The 19,904-nt window shown below is 41.9% G+C and overlaps 2 protein-coding genes across 3 annotated transcripts; both read left to right on the top strand.

Annotated features, from left to right (window-relative positions):
* Positions 1-24: 24 nt before the first annotated feature.
* On the top strand, positions 25-6,650 carry timd4 (T cell immunoglobulin and mucin domain containing 4). 2 transcript variants are annotated; one of them, XM_031898683.1, is made up of 6 exons: positions 25-197; positions 1,585-1,920; positions 2,340-2,395; positions 4,259-4,376; positions 4,655-4,682; positions 5,964-6,650. In XM_031898683.1, the coding sequence occupies exons 1-6, from the start codon at positions 131-133 to the stop codon at positions 6,052-6,054; spliced, it is 696 nt and encodes a 231-aa protein (XP_031754543.1). In that variant the 5' UTR covers positions 25-130; the 3' UTR covers positions 6,055-6,650. The 2 variants fall into 2 exon arrangements, with proteins under 2 accessions (XP_031754543.1, XP_017948090.2); XM_018092601.2 differs by having other exon boundaries at positions 2,337-2,395.
* A 10,860-nt stretch (positions 6,651-17,510) lies between these two features.
* On the top strand, positions 17,511-18,401 carry LOC116409461 (serine/threonine-protein kinase N2-like). Its single transcript, XM_031898117.1, has 2 exons — positions 17,511-17,661; positions 18,120-18,401. Exons 1-2 carry the CDS (start codon positions 17,603-17,605, stop codon positions 18,298-18,300), a joined length of 240 nt encoding a protein of 79 aa, XP_031753977.1. The 5' UTR covers positions 17,511-17,602; the 3' UTR covers positions 18,301-18,401.
* Positions 18,402-19,904: the final 1,503 nt, after the last annotated feature.

Below are 19,904 nucleotides of genomic sequence, written 5' to 3'. Positions count from 1 at the left end.
TTTTTATTATCTGAAAACCAGTTCCACTTCCAGTTCTTATTTCTCCAAAATGCTTGTGAAACCAACAACATTATGAGAAACCCAAGAGAAAGTCGTAGAATGATCGGAGAGTGAAGCGGCCGCACATACTATGGGGAGGTCAGGGAACTGGGGCGTTATTTCTCTCCGGATTTGCCTCTTTTTATGGCTCCAACCAGGTAGGAGAATGTAAAGGACCTATCAGCATAAAAAGTGCTTTATGGAATTAGGGGAGGGATTTAGTAAATTAATTTACTTTCTTTTTCAAAAATATTACAGCTTCCTTTTTGTGTGCATATTTACTGGGCCTATCATTCATGTGAAGCTACATCAGTGTCAGGTAGAACCATGCCTGTCTGTGTGCCCTTCCCTGCCTGTCATCGCTGTGATTATACTGAGAGCAACCTTATTTTATTATATTCAGTCAGTTAAAATGCTATGACTAGAGGTAGAATGAAACCAGGTAACAGATACTGGTGTAACAGCCACCCTGCTATAGTTCCAGTACCCAGGCACTCACCCCAAATCCCCCCCTAACTGGCCTTCAGGCTGGGTCCCCTTAGCTCATAACAAGGTTACAGATATATAGAAACATTGGGGTAACAGTCACCCTGCTACACTTCCAGGGGTGCCCAGGGCACAAATAAGCACTCACCCCAAATCCCCCCCTAACTGGCCTTCAGGCTGGGCCCCCTTAGCCCATAACAAGGTTACAGATATATAGAAACATTGGGGGTAACAGTCACCCCACTATAGTTCCAGGGGTACCCAGGGCACAAATAAGCACTCACCCCAAATCCCCCCCTAACTGGCCTTCAGGCTGGGCCCCCTTAGCCCATAACAAGGTTACAGATATATAGAAACATTGGGGGTAACTGTCACCCCACTATAGTTCCAGGGGTACCCAAGGAACAAATAAGCACTCACCCCAAATCCCCCCCTAACTGGCATTCAAGCTGGGCCCCCTTAGCACATAACAAGGTTATAGATATATAGATACATTGGGGTAACAGTCACCCTGCTATAGTTCCAGGGGTACCCAGGGCACTCACCCCACATCTCACCCCAAATCCCCCCCTAACTGGCCTTCAGGCTGGGCCCCCTTAGCTCATAACAAGGTTATAGATATATAGATACATTGGGGTAACAGTCACCCTGCTATAGTTCCAGGGGTACCTAGGGCACTCACCCCACATCTCACCCTAACTGATCTTCAGGGTGGACACTAACATCTACAGTGATATGTGACTGGGCACCAATAATAAAGCTAAATCTGTGGTGTAAAAAACTGAAATTAGCAGTTTCTAACATCCATGTTATTCCTTTAAAAAATTGGCTTTTCGACAATTTTGTGTAACTTAACCTTTACTAATTTGCACCCCTAACTCTCGCGGGCACCCCAAACTAAATATCAGGTACAGTAAGGATCCTGCCTGCCAGATCTATCAGCTGTCCTGCTGGTATCTGATATTGGGAGATTATTGGGCAGTTGCTGAAGGGGGTGTGTAAGGGGGAACCGCAGACGCAGGCAGTAATTATAACTAGTACTTTTTCTCTCTGGCACAGCACTGTCAATATCAGGGCCTGTAATTGGATCAGAGGGGGGAAGAGTGCTGTTACCCTGCACATACTCTGTTACTAAGGGTACAATCACCATGTGTTGGGGGCGAGGGAGCTGCCCAGCTTCCAAATGTAACAATCAGATCATCCGGACTGATGGCAGAGAAGTGACCTGGAAGGCATCAGAGAGATACGGACTAATGGGGAGCCTGACACAGGGGAACGTGTCTCTGACCATCACGGGACTGACCGGCAGTGACTCAGGAACTTACTGTTGCCGAGTGGAGACCCCAGGTTGGTTCAATGACCAGAAGGTTGTGGTGTCTCTAGAGGTACATGAAGGTGAGATATTTTACTTCCTATTTGTCATTAAATCATCATCTTGGGGCTTTACTAATACAAGCGGACAATTATTTGCCTTCACTTTCAACCTCTTTCCAGCTTGCCGTTTAAAATGCTGCCTGGTTGATGGGGGTCACTGACCTTGGCAAATGGGACCCTAGCAACCAGATAGCTGTTAAAACCCAAGCTTTAGAGCTGCAGAACAAATAATCTAAATAATTTAAAGAAGAACTACACCCCCGAGCTATAAAAGCACTGCTTTTAATCGCATTGTTTCTAACTTTGAACACTTTCCCTGTCACTGACCCCGACCCCAGCAAGTTGGGGTTGGCGACATTTTAGTTTTTGCTATAAGGATATTGTTTGATATATAGGGTCAGTACTGTATAATGGTGTCATTTGTATTTATTTCTCAGCAGCGAGTGAGGATTCAACTGCATTTGCTACAACTTCCTCTCTGACAAACATGGCTCTGGTAACACTTTCATTTCTAGTGATCAGTTGTTCAATGTATGGGGCATAATGTATGGGAATATTCCCCCTTGTGCACAGTCGGGGGGATGGCGCCGCACCAATATCGTAGGAAGGGCGGCATATGAGGGCACAATATATGGGGCCACATTTCTAACCACTCTGAGCGAGATCAGATGTACAGACAGTTCTTTTGCCTGAATAAAGTCCATTTATAACATACAGTTTCAGACAAACAAAACCCTCGCCACACTTGGGCTCTAACTACTACACAAGGTGGAGAGGATTATTTCCTAGGCGAGACTTCCTTGGGGAATTACCCCACGCAGGACCACTACACGTGGGGAGATGGACCTGGAGGAAATATATCTCCCTTTAAACTTATTACCAGATCACACCACCCAAAGCAGATCCTGCAGCACCTTGCAAACCTCCAGGCTCTAAATACATGAGTGGTTTTTCATAGACCAGAATTGGGTTGGGCTTCTTGATCAGAAGAGGGATGGCAGAGAGTAATTAGGCATGGGAAGAATCTTATATGCAGGGTTATTTCTAAATTTATGGAAGCAAGTTAAAGTCTATACTTTGGAAGTAAAGGCTGGTACAGGTATCAGACCCCTTATCCGGAAACCCATTATCCAGAATGTTCTGAATTACGGAAAGGCCATCTCCCACAGGCTCAATTTTAATCAAATCATTCAGATTTTTAAAAATATTTTGCTTTTGCTCTGTAATAATAAAACAGTACCTGTACTTGATCCCAACTAAGATATAATTACCCCTTATTGGGGGCAGAACAGCCCTATTGGGTTTATTTAATGGTTAAATGATTCCCTTTTCTCTGTAATAATAAAACAGTACCTGTACTTGATCCCAACTAAGATATAATTACCCCTTATTGGGGCAGAACAGCCCTATTGGGTTTATTTAATGGTTAAATGATTCCCTTGTCTCTGTAATAATAAAACAGTACCTGTACTTGATCCCAACTAAGATATAATTACCCCTTATTGGGGCAGAACAGCCCTATTGGGTTTATTTAATGGTTAAATGATTCCCTTTTCTCTGTAATAATAAAACAGTACCTGTACTTGATCCCAACTAAGATATAATTAATCCTTATTGGAGCCAAAACAATCCTATTGGGTTTAATTACTGTTTAAATTATTTTTTTAGTAGACTTAAGGTAGGAGATCCTACCCTATATTTCCTGGGAATTAAATTGCACGTTACATTGTAATTCTCCTAGCTTTCTCAACAACCTGCCCAGGTTTGCCTTCAGCTTGCTTTTAAATATTGCTAAATCCTCCCGATTCCTATCTACAACCACAACCGCCCCCTGGATCCACCCACGTTCTGCCCCCTGATATAATTACCCCACGCCTGTGAAGTTACCCCACCTCCCTGCCTTAGTGGTCAGCAAGAAGCTACCACAAAGTTGGATAAATACAGTACCAAGCCCATGTATAAATTATACTGTATGCCACTCTTTGGACAGATTGGGTATGGCTATGAATGTTTATGGGCTTCTCCTGTGGCCAAGCTATGCCAGACCCCTTATTAGTTTCTCCATGTAATCTCTTCTCCTAGAAGGCAACAGGCTATCTTCTGGAAGGGTAACCTCCTAAAATATATATAACCTCCTACTAGATATATAGGGAACCATAGGGTAACAATCCCTATGGCCTTATCCCCTACCACTTCCTAGTTTGCTGTTACTATGCAGAATCAAAGAATCACTTTTACTCTTTGCAAATGTGCATTTATTGGCCCTTAGATAGGATGACCACTTCCTGCACACTGTAATATAGTGTCAGGCAGGGGGTGGGAACTTCCCGTTGTTATAACGTTATTCCTTTTGCTCTAGGAATATACAGAACCGTTTGATCTGGAAACTAAGCCTGAGGCCAACACCCTGCCAAGTATTATAATGGGGTTGTTCCTGTTGGTGCTCCTGGCTGGGCTGTTACTGTACCTGTACACATGTAAGTCATACATTTGATTGGATCTTGCACTCCTTCCCATACAGAGCTATTTATCACTGACATGGGAACGCAAATCTTCCCTAAATCTGTCTCTTTTGTGCCCCCGGCTCTCCTACATCTGCACTGAGCACTTAATTGTTCCCATAAATCCATTTCCCTAGTCATGGGCCTTTGCCTATATATGTTCATAACCATAAGCCACAGTTTATTTATTTATAACACAAGGCTGTTATATTCAAGCTAAATTTCCAATGTTTTTCTTAATAATGTTGTTTCAGGGAGAAACCACCCATGTAGAAGCACAAGGTAAGGCATAAAATATAAATGGTTATAAAGAACAAATCAACTTATCCCTTCTGTATTTGTCTAATAGAAATCCTCAGGGATGAATGTAAAGGTCCCCATACACGGGCCGACTATAGCTGCCGATATAGGTCCCTTGGACCGATTCGGCAGCTAATTGGCCCGTGTATGGGAAGAGCAGAGTGGCCTGGCCGACCGATATCTGGCCTGAAATTGGCCAGATCTCGATCGGCCAGGTTAGAAAATCCGGTCGGATCGGGGACCGCATCGGCTCGTTGATGCAGTCCCCGAACCGACTGCCCCATAACCACAAATGTAATCCAATTGTTTCAAGTAACTTGCTACCCGATATCGCCCACCCGTAGGTGGGGATATCGGGTGAAGATCCGCTCACTTGGTGACATCGCCAAGCGAGCGGATCTTATAGTGTATGGGGACCTTAACTTTCCTTTTTCTTACAAAGCTCTATAGATGTGACCAGGTTAGATTGCACATTCAGCTTTGTTTAAATTACCATTGTTTCTTAGGCTGCCCTCCTATTGTATTATAATCTACACTACTAGGCATGGTATTTAATAGGCATGATAAGATGTCATAATAACTAGCAAAAGATAGTATTTGTTAGGTTAACAATAAGAAGAAAAACCACCTGAATAAATTCATAGCCTGTACAAAGGGATACCATAAAACTATGGCAGCATAGGGATTCCCCTGTAATAAGCACAATTCAGCAGGAACTGCCGCCTAAGTTTGCTCATAGTGTACACTATTAAACTATGGCACAATAGATTTTGCTGTATTTAACACAATTATGTAGGAACAGCCATCTAAAGAGCTTGTGGATAAACTTAACGGTAAGTTATGCTAGTATAGGGATTTTCCTTCACTAAGTAGCTTGTAGAATTGTGATTAGCTGTACAGCAACAGCCACACAGAATAAAGCCGTATGATAAAGCAAAAATCTCCACTTAGTGACCAAAGTTTCATTAACCTGAGTTATGGTGCCTACAGGTCTAAATCCAGCGGCACCTCAGTAGGGTCCGAACCCCACACATCCATGGGAAAGAGACCAGCTCAGGCACAAAGCACAAAGCAATAAGGGTTCTGACCTTGGCTAGGTATCAGATGCAGCAGGGAGTTACCTATTCCAGGATGGTTCCTAGTAAGGGAAATACAAACTTACCCAGGTTTCTGATACACCGACATACCCTTTACAGGTGTATATAGTACCTTTTATATAGCACCTGATGATTGATAACAAAGTGCATTATGGTCTCTTTTCAGTAACCTCGGTGACTCGAGCCTCAGTGCCCTGGAGAATGCATTGAGTCCAGCGCCAGAGAATGTTTATTATATTAAATTTGAAAACCTATGAAGATTTATGCTGTAAAATGAAGTGCCCCTTGTTAGGCATCCAGTGTACTCCCCCCCTGACTGTCACCGGACTCAGCCTGGTGCTGAATATTCTCATTAGTTTTGAAACCCACACCCACGGCATGCTGGGAAAACACTAACAGACGCATTTTCAAGCTTCCTCACTGAATGAGCCCCACCCAGAAGCTCTTTTTCTACCCTCACAATGATGGAGGCGACATTTCACACTCCCAGAAAGACAATCATTTGAGGAAAAAATGTAAAATAAAGTCCCATATTAAACAAGAAATTGGTGTTTGTGTGAATGTTGCAAGAAATATGATATAGGCAGAGAGCTGTATTAGAATCCAATTAGAATCGGCCCGTGTATGGGCACCTTTACTTCCTATACAAATCTGTGTACAGTTTCCCTGCTTTCAATGTGATGTTTACGTCTAGGAAACACAATTCACTATCTGACCATTCATATGTGAAAGTTATTGTTGAATGGCTTACATTGGCCTTCTGCATCATTAAATGCAACAGATCTACAGGACTTTGCCAAAACAGGAGAATATCATCCACAAAAGGAAAGTACGAATGAATATATTGGCTAAACAGCCCCTTATGTAAAAAAATCTCTTTTCCCAATTTATGGAGGAAAATATTAGCAAAAGAGGGTGCAATCGTAGCACCCATTATCGTGCCTTGTGTCTGAGCATGAAATAGTTCTTGCATAATAGCATATTTAGGCTGATAAAATTTACGGGAAGCATAATGATATCCTAGATAAGTTGCAACAGAACTGTAGCCCCTAAATTGGCTAAATTGGAAAGAGATGTAAATGGTTATGCGCAGGAGCGTGTTTATACCTGGAAACAGGACGGGCAAAGGAGACGCTCTGAGGGAGGATCCGTGAGGCCGACACCACCTGGGCGATCAGGACGCCACAATGGAAGAACCTGGAGACAACAGAAGAGAACCCCAGGTGTTTTAGAAACCCTGGCTCCATTTAGAAAATGTTCCATTTACCACCACTCTTCGTAATCTATCCTTTCTGTGTGATACTGTATCAAACGCTTTAGCCACTGCCATTCCAGCATTGAGGTTCCCGTTTGCCTCCTCATAAAAGGCAATTAGTCTGGCAAGATCTGTTATAGGTAGGAGATTTCTCTACTTTTTATACTTCATTAAATATAAACAATCATATAAAGTTGCTGTGCTTGGCCACATTCTATGCACTATCCACTTTGATATGCCAGTTATGCTCAAATGATTTCCCCTTCTTTCTCCCCCAACCTTGATCTAAACTCCTTCCAATTGGAGCCAAACAACTTGTTTGAAAGTGAAATGCCCCAAGAGCTGCTAAGCAAGTAGAAACTAGCAGATGAAGCTGTTCCCTTGTAATGCACCAACCTGCTCTGAGACCAGATATAGTTATGTCAGATCTAACAAAAAGAAACAAAAAAAAAAAGCTTGAACTTGGGGCAAGTTAGGCTTTTAGGGCTACAAGTCAAAGACAATCTAATAGATGTGTATTAAAACACTAATCCATGTTTTGCAATCCATATGAGTATGACAGTGCCACATTTAAACTCATAACGAGAGTTATATGGTGAAATATGTGATTAGTTCACCAATTAATTCTCCATTGTCAAAATAACCCCTAACTATATACATGTGTAAATCAAGCACAGGATAGAGGTGGCACACCTTTTCAATGCAAAAACCTGTGGAATTTGGAAAGTGATTATATTATTTGCTGTTTCTGATTCTGGTCATGCCACCATACAGCATCTTTTTTGGATGAAATTGATCCCCTACTGCTCCCTACCTCACCAGGTGCTTGACTTGGAAACAGTTGGCCATATTTGCAGTCATTGATCTTACTGCCTGTGTGTCATGCCTCAAATAAAATAAAAATACACATGCCTGTTTTTGCACACTTGTACTTCCCACGCAGAAAGAAGTCACACTTCACGACTTTGTTTTGACACTAATGCTCAACTTTGTTTTGACACCTGAAATACTTCAGGTGTCGGGAGGTGCAAGTGATCATGAATTTACTGGCAACACTCAACCATTTGTTAAGATTATATTTTAAATGATAAAACACTTAAATCCAATTAGCAAAGGTACTTGCGCCCATACACACTGCTTGATGTAGTCTAGACTCCATTTCAGCCTGCTTTGATTAAATGAGTGTGAGTGCAAAATGTATGGGCACAAGGTACCCTGGAGTTAAATAGCATTGAAAAACCATGTACAAATTCTAGAAAAATATGTTGAATTGTGTGGGAATAAAACACCTATTTTTTCATGCTGTTGTGCTAAATCTTGCTTGTTCCATATTTTTTATTCTAGGTCAAGATGTTACTAGAAATAAAATATATATTTTGCATATTCTCGGCATTTTCCCTTACTAATGCATTCTGTGCAGGTGAGTCAAAAATCATGAATTTCTATTATTGTCTTATGCATAAAAGGAAGGATGAGTTAATTTCAAGTGAGCTTTCTCACTTAAAATCACAGCAAAGGCCTTTGTGTGACATATGCTGAAGGGAGCATACATTCCAGGTGGGCATTTTGTGCAATATGTCAGTATATGTCAGCAGGGTGCAAAACATTGGTATTATTCGTTTTAACCAAATTACAGTAAATTAGATTTAGTGCTTTTAAGACTTAACTTTTAATGTTAAATTCCTAAAATCAAATTTGTACACTATCAAGAGCCACCTCAGCACCCCATTACCATTCTCTCGCAGCTATCAAGAGCTGCGTACGTACAAGAGGAAGTGCGGGAAGAGGGCGGCCGATCCCGCTGCTAATTAAGCAATCGGCTATCAGGAGCCGTTGCTATATCGGACCTCGTTGTCCTTCTAAATCTCTGGCGCCCCTTTGCTCCCGCACAGACACCAAGTACTCCCCCTGCCTAAAGGTGCCCATACACTATAAGATCCGCTCGCTTGGCGATGTCGCCAAGCGAGCGGATCTTCACCCAATATCCCCACCTACAGGTGGGCGATATCGGGTAGCAAGTAGCTTAAAAAAAAAAAATAATACGATCATTTGGCCCTGGGGTTACATTTGCGGCCATTGGGCAGTCGGTTCGGGGACCGCATCAACGAGCCGATGCGGTCCCCGATCTGACTGGATTTTCTAACCTGGCCAATCGAGATCTGGCCAATTTCAGGCCAGATATTGGTCGGCCAGGCCGCTCGGTTCTGCCCATACACGGGCCGATTAGCTGACCGATATCGGCAGCTATAATCGGCCCGTGTATGGGGACCTTAAGGCAGCTATCACAAGCTGTGTCCCACCAACACGATCACTACGTAACTAAGGCTCCTTCCTGCATTCTACCTTATGTAACCCAATGTGTTTCGTCACGTTCTCGCGTGACTTTGTCAGGGGATCTACGGTCTCATTCTATTAGGCCTATAAATACTCTGCTGCTCGTGACGTCTACATTATGCTAATGGAACCTATTCTGTGCCTTCTGTAAGTTAGTTACGAACTAATAAATGTCACTAATTAGACCATGGATATCATTACATGAAACTATTATCCTTCACGTTTTGCAGGCCGTAGTATATCAATAATAAATAAATTATTGGTTACATAGGATTAGGAAAGAATAAAGTATGTAATAAACTGTGAGTCTTGACCTCTTTCAAAGTTGTGCCCACACAATGAATCAGAAGGATGCACTGCCAGCACCCTGGTTATCACTAGGTTTTTGTTATAAAGGGGGTAAACGTAAAACCTTCATTGAGGCCAAATGGAGACTTTGTCCTGAGTCTATATATCCATTGGCACTCTTTTGTAAGTACCAGTTTGTCTATATCACCTTTTCTTGCACCTAGTTCAATTAATTTATGCATTTATTAATTTATTATTGAAATACTAGGGCCTGCAAAACCTGAAGGATAATAGTTTCATGTAATGATATCCAGGGTCTAATTAGTGGTATTCATTAGTTTGCATGTGCGCCACTTAAATCATACGGAGCAGTGGGGAGAGGACGCGCTAAAGTTTCTTGCTCCGTATGGGGGCAAAATACTCTGGTGCGGCCTAAATTCCTGATGCCTTAGGCCCGGCCTTTGTGGCCTTGGCACACATCTGGGCCTGGTTCAGATGGACTAAAACTTGACTTTATTTCTTTCTGTGTTTAGATGCCGATCCTGTTATCTTGTTGGTCATTCAGCTCAGGCTGATTGGGGATAAATGTGACGTCAAACAGAATTTGCAGAATCTGCTGGAGAATCTCTCTTCTTCCGGTACTTGACACAAGCGCCATACGACGGGGCAGGATAAACAAAGGAACTTGTGTTCTACTATAACTAGGAATGAGGTACAACTGTCTCTCAGGAATCTACTTGGCAAAAGGAGAAAACGATGGAGAGATTGGAGACCCCTCGCCGGCTGCTCTGAGCTCCATCTGCAGGAGGGAAGTGTAGGCATCACTGACTCCATAGGAAACCATACACTGGATGAACTGCCCACTCAGTGGCGTAGCGAGGGGGGTGCCGAGGGGGCCATGGCCCCGGGCGGCGTATCAGAAGGGGCGGCGGCGGCTCCTTCTCTCTTACAGGCAACAGGCGCTTTTATAAGGTTGCGCCCGTGCGTATGACGTCACACGTCAGCGACGAGGCGCAACCTTATAGAAGCGCCTGTTGCCTGTAAGAGAGAAGGAGCCGCCGCCGATGGTCTGTTGGGGGTATGTACTATGGGGGAAATTGGGGGCACTGTGTGGGGGCTACTGTCTATGGGGAAATTGGGGCACTTTCCATGGGGGGGGCCAGGTCTTTGTGGGGTATTGTGTATGGGGGCACTTCCTATTGGGGGCACTGTGTATGGGGCAATTGGGGCTCTGTGTATGAGGGCACTTTCTATTGGGGGGCAAGGTCTTTGGGGGGTATTGTCTATGGGGACACTGTGTATGGGGCAATTGGGGAACTGTGTATGGGGGCACTTCCTATTGGGGGCACTTTGTATGGGGCAATTGGGGGCACTGTGTATGGGGGCACTTTCTATTGGGGGAACTGTGTATGGGGCAATTGGGGCACTGTGTATGGGGGCACTTTCTGTGGGGGGGGCAAGGTCTTTGGGGGGTACTGTCTATGGGGGAACTGTGTATGGGGAAATTGGGGCACTGTGTATGGGGGCACTTCCTATTGGGGGCACTGTCTAAGGGCAATTGGGGGCACTGTGTGGAGGGGGCTGTCTATGGGGACACTGTGTATGGGGCAATTGGAGGCACTGTCTATGGGGAAATTGGGGCACTTTCTATGGGCAATTGGAGGCAATGTGTGTGGGGGGGGGGCAATTGGGGGCACTGTGTATGGGGGTACTGTCTATGGGGCAGTTGTATGGGGGGACCGTGGCCAGAATAGCGTTAGGGGGGCCTGGCCAGCATAGTGTTAGGGGGCACTGTGGTAGGGTGACCCTAATACTTTTTATGTCTGTGTGTCCTGTACTGATGGAAGGGGCCCCGTGATTTCTGATGGCGGCCCTGCCACTATGGGCAGCCACGGACGCACAGCTGAATCCACTTTTGACAATTATGACATGCGCACCGCATTTCAAATTCAATCAAAAAAAAAAAAAAAATTTAATGCTGCTTTTTTTATTTTGTCTATTTTTTTTAAGAATAACTAAATAGAGGGGCGGCAAATTTCCGGTCGGCCCCAGGCGACGAAAGCCCACGCTACGCCACTGTGCCCACTGACTTTTATATTCTACCATTTTAAATAAGAAAAGCTGTAGTGATTGTGAAATATTCCCTGCTTTCTGATTGGTGTATGTCCTGCGTCTTCTGTCAGCTGGACTGTTGGGCCTTTAAGCATCAATCAGTGGCGGTTTTTGGTTGCGCACTGCTGGGATTCAGTGGGTTTCTTAAAGCAATATTTACAGGTGATCAGTGCTGCCCGGCTGGAAGCCTTTAGGCCGCCCAAGGGCTATTTTTATGTCCCCTGAACAATAAGTATAATGGATATTTGGCCTACTATGTTGCGGAAATCGGCCAGCACACTTTGTTGTATTTAATATTTATTTTAACTTATATTATGCTTTGTGCTCAACTTTGTCTTAAGCCTATTTTGTGCTGCAGATAATAGATTCCTAGGCCCTGGCTCTGCAGTGGGTTAAAGTCAAGATGTGGCTTCCTCTGCAGCACTTTAGCCCTTTTTAAAACAGTTTTTTTCACCTTATTTTCATATATTACACAAATGAATTGTAACAATGTACAAGAGGTTTTATTCTCTCTCAGTGTATTACACTGCCAAATGGCTTATCCTCTTGCAACAAAATGGTACCTGTTGTACAAAAAACCCGCTTGTCTGTTTTTATTTCTATTTTTCTGTTCTTCACAAGGGCAGGGAGAGGGGAAATGGTCACAGACTGCCATGCAGAGAATTTACAGTGGGACTTCTGATATTCGGGGGGAAAGTATTTTTCTAAAAACCTCTATAAGGGGCAGTAGTGTGACTTGCCTGTGTTCCAGTACTGTATCCTTAGGTTTCAATTACAAGGAGCAGCATTGATACAAAATAGTTCACACCTGTCTGCTATTCACAAACGTACTTTGCATTTATACACGCTCCTTATACTCCTTATATTATTCTAGTCTTCCTTAGCGCAGCCATTTTCAGGCTTTTCCACTTCAAGCCCCCCATTTGAGGTACAGTTAGACTTCCCTCCCTAGGACTAACTACATTTGCCAATATTTGGAAAATGTTGTATGAGCCATTCAGCCATGTTTCAAGAATTTCCAGCATATAATTGGTCATTCCTCATCTCAAAAACTCCGTGACCCATAAATTGGTTTTGCAGGAGCAGTTTCACCAAATTTCCCCCCCCCCAGTCACTGCTCCAGGCCCTCCTAGGGGGGCTAGACACAGTATGGGAACCACTGCCTCAGTGTTTTGCACTTACAAGTTATGCCATACACACATTTTTAGTAAGAAAATAAATGTATGCTGTGATTCACCAAAGCTGATCTGCATCTGTATTAAAAGAACAGTTCAGGATAAAAATAAAACAGCTTAAACTATTTGGTATAGATTGGCGTGTTAGACACAGATTGGCGTGCCTACAGATACTGTGTTGGTGTTTCATATAATAGTTACAGCCAATAGATTAAGCTGAGTTATTCTCATCAGATCACGCCAATACAAGCCCATGTACATGAGGTTATGGTATTGGACAATGTCACGTTGCTGTTTCATTGAGTAGTGATAAAGGTGGGAGGGGGATATCCCTGATACTTGAAACATTCTGCACAGCTGTCTTTTCTACTTCTTTTAAATTACCAATGGGGCAATAATTTTATCATTCCTTCTCTGTCTCCTTTATTTGGGAACAGGGAAAGGCCAGGGGCAATAAAACAGCATTACAGCAAAGCAAATCTTTATACAGCCTGGCTTTGGTCTGTGCTTTTTGGCAGCCAAAGCCTTGATAGACCCTGTTTGCTACCCTGCATTATTGGGTAAATACGGCAGCCTTATTTTGCTTGTACTGTATTTGTCAGTTGATATAATGATATAAAAAATGATAGTTATTATTTATTACTTAAGTTTATTTTATTATTAAATTAACAACAAAATAGTTTAGAAAACATAAGCACAATGACAGCCATTTAGCCCTGATGACAAGCAGAAGAGACACAGGGCTTCAGGATGGGCCACATGATGGAATCTGCAGCTGTTTTTGTGCCAAACTTGCACCCATTCTCTCTAAATGTGCCCATATACAGTATACCTGTATTTCATTTTCCATTCATAAATCAGATGGCTGGAATATTCCTGCTGTGATAATGTTACAATGGCCCAGACAGCTCTTTACTTGCCACACAGAGAGTATATCTGCTGTGATGTCACTACTAAGTGACAAAAAGCCGTTATGGCAGTTGGTGAGTTACTGGGCAGCGCTCTACAGCCCTCACTCAGTGCTTAGCCAACTTTTTTGCATTTTTTTGCATTTTTTTGCTTATCCTGTGCTATTCTATTGTTATCCTGATTATCTGTAAGTATATATTTAATTATAATTAAGCTAAAGAGGTGTGAGGCTGTTTTTCTGACCGTGTATAAATGCAGGGGCAATAACTGCCTTGTGGGGCATTTGCATTAAGAGGGAAGATATCTAGATAGCAGTACTGGGGTGGGTAGTACAGACAGGGGGCAAGCTATAGGGTATCAAACCATGCAGGTATAGTAAAATAAGTCACTACATTTGCAAAGGTGCAGTAACCCATAGCAACTAATAGGATGTTTGCTTTTAAATAGGTTACCAATATATACTTCCTACTGATATGTTGCTATGGGTTACTGTATCTGGCAAATTTGGTGCTTTTTAATTCATAACTCCATTAGTGTTTATGTATCAGTATTAGTTAAAAGATGCAAATGCATAGGGCTGCTACACTGTACTGTTTCATAGGTTAATAATATAGAGGCATTGCAGCATTGCTTTCTGGTTGGTATTAATACAGCACCAAAATTGCACCCATTCTATCTAAATGCTTTTGTGCTGTTTATTTTTGTTCCCCACAGATAATCCCATTTCTGCTTTATAAAACAGGAATATCATTAATGGGTCAGAAGTGCGGTATCAACCTGCCAGGCTTCTGTCCTCCAATCAAGAAGAAGGTAAGATCCCTGAAACTTATATAATAATAAGTGACTGTTGGCTGAAAGGATTTGCTAAGGCTTGGGCTGGTGGGGGCTTGTGACAGACCCTGTTATTCATTTTTATGGGCAATAGTGAGTTAAAGGGGCACCCATTCATAATGTGTGAGTAAACATGAAGTTCCCCATCTAGCAGAAACAGCTTAGTTCTGTACTTTCTCATTAGCAAGTTGGGATACAAATTACATTTTATTTTTCATGATGCTCTGTTATGCCACCTCTTATATCATGAGCGGCAGATCCCTGCTTGTCTGCATAGAAGACGGGTGCTCTACATGCGTTCACCCTCTAGCCCCCCATGAATATAGCGCTGCCATACGGACATGTGCTTTGCAGCAATTCTTTGTTTTCCAAAATAAAGTTCCTGCGGCATTTCATTTAAGGCTTGAAGGCAGGGTACAAAGTGCAGATATAAGGGGATGTGCATGTGTTTGGCCTCTTTTAACCGTGTGTTAAAGTTTATAAATGACCTATAGTCTCTTTATATACTCCATACTCACTAACGTATAAACTTTACCTTTTCTCAATTGCAGGTTAAAAGTCCAGATACTAAATGGACTAATGACACGGTGAGTTACTATTAGTCATTCATTTCTTTAGCCCTTAATGTACTATTTACTTACCTTAGCCAGATTCCCTAACTTGGCCTTTAAACTTCCTGATTATAACTTTGATTATAACAATTATGTTTTCTGCCAAAATGCTTCATGTTTTCCCCATGTTTGATCCGTATAGGATGCCAGTAGCCATGAGAAAGCTACGCCCGTGAACAGACTGAATCCACTGGCTCTGATACGGAAACAGAGAAAGAAGAAGAAATCTGTGAAGTTTGCAGGTACCGTATCTAAGCAAGAACTTTCTTCTTTTGGGCCTGGTGCCAAACACTCATTTTTTCAGGTAAACAAACCTGATGATCTTACAATTTCTTTTCTTTTTTGCAGACTCTCCCAAATGTGAATCTCCCAGTGAGATAGTAATATCTCAGAGTGAAGAAGAAGAAAGGGAGAAGATATTTGTAGTGGTTGAGAGTGCTCCTGTTAGTCCTAGTGTAAGTACAGAACATTCACACCACATTTATAATTCTAACCTGATCCCCTTCTCCCAGCTAATGTCTATAGCACTCTTTTGTCTTGGGACCAGCGCCTGATTCCAGGTCCTGCCAGTGTTCTGGCAGCAGTATTTCACTCCCAAATAATAATATTATCGCTTTCCATCTGTGTTTGGGAGAACTTTATTCCTTCTGAATATTATAGGTTATTTTAACTCGCAATACTTGCTGTTATACTGTTATTATTGTTCTGTAGGACTCAGGAAGAGATATAATAATAAGTCAAGAGAAAGAAATCTCGAAAGAAAAAGCAGAACACTCCCCAAAGGAAACAGAAATCGAGATCAATGAAGGTGCAGTATTTTAGAAACAAGATTTTATTCTATGTATACATTTTTTTTGGCAATTAATATTGGCCAGTGTAATTTCAGAAAGGGGAATGACATTAAATGGACATTAAACAATGAAATGTTTGCAGATTTGTGTTTAGTATAGGGATAGGCCTATAGTTTTATAGTGTATCTCTGTACTAACTTAGGGTAATTACACAATGAGCGATCTCAGGCATTTTGGCTAAAATAACATGGTATCAAAATGCTTCATTGCTCCTAATAAAGATCAAGTGAAATCACCAGCACATGTAGCTGTCAGTTAATGCTGTACATATGTATGTGTAATATAAAGTACACATACATATAAATAAATATGCTATAAAGCTATACAAATAACCAGGCAAGTCACTGGCCTTGCCCATCTGGGGGGATAAAGGTGGATAGAGGGAATGGCATTAACAAACTGGTTCTGATTGGGGCAGAGGGGATTTTGGCCACAGTGAATGCAGCCCAGCTTATGTTTTCTAATTGTAGCTACATGTAAGTGCAAAACTGGAATCAAATGAATATAATGTACAAACACATGTATGCCCACAGGCCTATCCCACAACGTTTGGGTGCAAGCACAATTCTGGACAATCATATCATTTTGTTTGAATTTTGCAGATGTTTCTGAAAGTGTTTCTGCCGCTCCCTCAGCAACTGAAAGTGAGGTGATTCCCTCAAAAGCTGATGAGGAAGATGAAAAGACGCCTCCTGCTATTATTGAGAGGCTTTCTGCTGTTCCCTCTGAACATGAACATGAAGAAATTGCAGAGATACAAGCTGAGAATTCTTCAGGTAGAGAATCTGGGGGTGTCAGTCTGATTGTTCCTTTGTTACAGTTCCATGGGTAACCCCAATATGGAAGTTTTCTTCCTGAACTTACACTATGTGACAAACTTAAATATGTTTATTACATACGTAAACTTTATTCTCCTCAGAGTTCTGATTTTGTCATTTTGCTTGAATTTTGTAGCTGAACCAAACGTGCCTCTAAGTGTCCCTGATAGACTTTCAGCCAGTGGTCCTATAATGGAATCTCAGGGGCAGAAAATACTTGAGGCAGAATGTGAAGAACCATCAGAAGGAATTATTGAGAGTATTCCTGCTCCCAGTAGCCCATGCCAGCTTATAGAAGAGACAAGGTAGGGTAAAACCTGGCATTAAGCTTAAATGCTGTGCAGGCAGAAGCTCCCAGCATAGTGTATGGGTACATGCAGCCGTTACACACAAATACAAACATTGCAAATACTTATTCTCTTTCAGAGTTGTGCAGCGAAATCCTGTTTCTATAAGTGATTTCCAACTTACTGCCGTGCTGGGCAAAGGAAGTTATGGAAAAGTAAGTCACATGGTAAATCCTATTTAAGATTAGGACTTTCATTATCTTTTTGTGCTCTTATTTGTATTACTTGCTTTTTTTTCTAGGTTTTTCTGGGAGAAGCCAAATCTACAGGCAAGATGGTCGCCGTCAAGGCCATGAAAAAGTCAAAACTGACTTGCTCATTAAGTTTAAGCAGGTTAGTTGCAGACCAACAAACAGTAGCCTATTTGTATCTATGTATGTATGTGATCTCTCCTTCCTGCTGCAGCATTAACCCCAACATGACAGAGTCGTCTTCTATAAACTGTCAGTCAAAAGCCACTCATTTGTATTGTATGAGATGGAGCAATGGCTTCCAGTTGTTCTGCCTGCAACCTTATCAGTGGAGGCAATGTAAAATCTTAATTCCCCAATACTAATTGCAGGGGTGTAACTATAACTGTAATTTAGTGAGTGATCTTCCAAAGGGAGAAGCCTGGGTATTGGCTATCATGTGTACGAGGCCTCGAGGAAGGTTGTTCTTGAATATGAACATAAATTGAGCCGGTTAATATAAAAGCCACATAGCAGCACCATATATTGATTCTACCATAGTTTTATGTACAGAAAAAACCCTTGTTTTACTATTTTAATATTTGAATGTTATTTTTCCAGAGTTCTGACAGAGAAAGAGATTCTCCTTTTGGCAAAGCGAGAGCAACATCCTTTCCTCACTGGATTGTTTGCCTCGTTCCAAACTGAGCATCATGTTTGCTTCGCCATGGATTATGCGGCTGGAGGCGATTTAGCAAAATGGACAAGAAACCCGCAATTTGACTATGAAGCATCGATGTAAGTAGAAGTCTGGGTTTTATATATGGAATTTTTGCGAGGTTAATAAGGATGATGTTCTTGTAGTAGTTATGGCAGCCAGTTCTTACAGGATAGGAAGGAATCACTGATGCACCAAGCTGAGATCTAAATCAGTCAGTGCCTAGAGGGAATTTAGAGGACTGTTAGGCAATTGGGGAATGAACTGGATATAGAAAACTGGGGCTTTGATTTGTTGTTTAGATTGAGGAGCAGCAGCACTGTGCTTTATTAATAGCTCAATAATTATACTAAATAATATGTGAATATGTTTTATTTTTACAGATTTTACGCTGCTTCTGTTGTTCTGGGGTTGGAATTCCTCCATGAGCACAACATTGTTCATAGGTAAGTCTTGATGGAAGTAAAAGGGACATGTGATCTTTGCAGCAGCAAGAGCTGGCCGGGCTATGTAGGGGCTCATTACTTGCACCAGAATGTTCCCCTCACTAAGCCTGAGAGCGACTGCCCTTATTGGGTTTTACCACATTGGTAGAAGAACATACCAGCAGCCCGTATGGGGCGCACAGCTGGAACTACTGGCACTCACATTGCATACCATATGAAAGGACTGTTACTGATAGCACTGTTAATTATGTTCTTTTTTCACACAGAGATTTAAAGCTGGAAAATGTCCTACTGGATGAATCTGGATATATAAAAATTTCAGACTTTGGCCTTTGCAAAATGGGTAAGAATTCCTGCTATGTTGCCTTGCCTATCAGGGTTCAGCTTAGTACCTAATGTGCCATCATCTGCTGGGTAATTATTGCTCATTGCACTCATGTATAGAGCAGGTTACTATGCTGATATAGATTTATGGGAAAGTATATTCTACTAACATAAACTGATGTGTTTGCTATAGGAATGGGTGTCGGAGACTTAACCAAATCCTTCCTTGGAACACCCTGTTATGTCGCTCCAGAGATATTTAATAGGGAGCCCTATGGAAAAGAAGTAGACTGGTGGGCTCTAGGAGTGATGCTCTTTTACATGGTAGTTCATAAGGTAAGTTTGACTCATTACCAAGTATATAATGTAAATGATATATTAGTGACAAAGATGATGTAAGTGCCAAGTATTTTATTTTACTTTATCTGTTTTTCCTTTGTTTATTTTTGTTTGTTTGTTTAAAAATGCAAAATAAAAACCTTTTAAAAAAAGTTTGACTCATTAAACGAATAGAATTAGCAAACGAAAAAAATTCCTGGTTTTCTGATAAATTCATTTCTACTTTTACAGTTCCCTTTTAATGGAAAAACAGTGCATGAACTGTCTACAATTGTCCAGTATGAAAGGCCGACCATTCCATGTACTCTCCCATCTGAATTCTCCATTACAGTAAAAAGAGTAAGTCTCCATCTCTACAACATCATGTTATAGCCCTCTGTTAGGGGCTTGTTATACACACAGCATTCCTGTCACTTTCATGGCTTTCTATTAAATGTATATTTGCTCTTTCCTTCATCTGTAGAATACATTGTTCAGAGGATGCATTGTGGAATAGTACGCATTCATTAACACTGATTCACCTATCACATTATTCTGTCTCGGTAACATCTATGTTATTCTTTCTGCAGCTTCTGGCCA

Source organism: Xenopus tropicalis, chromosome 3 (genome assembly GCF_000004195.4).
Source record: "Xenopus tropicalis strain Nigerian chromosome 3, UCB_Xtro_10.0, whole genome shotgun sequence".
NCBI lineage: Eukaryota > Metazoa > Chordata > Amphibia > Anura > Pipidae > Xenopus > Xenopus tropicalis.
Note: the sequence above shows the minus strand (reverse complement) of the source record. Positions and strands in the feature narration are given on the sequence as shown.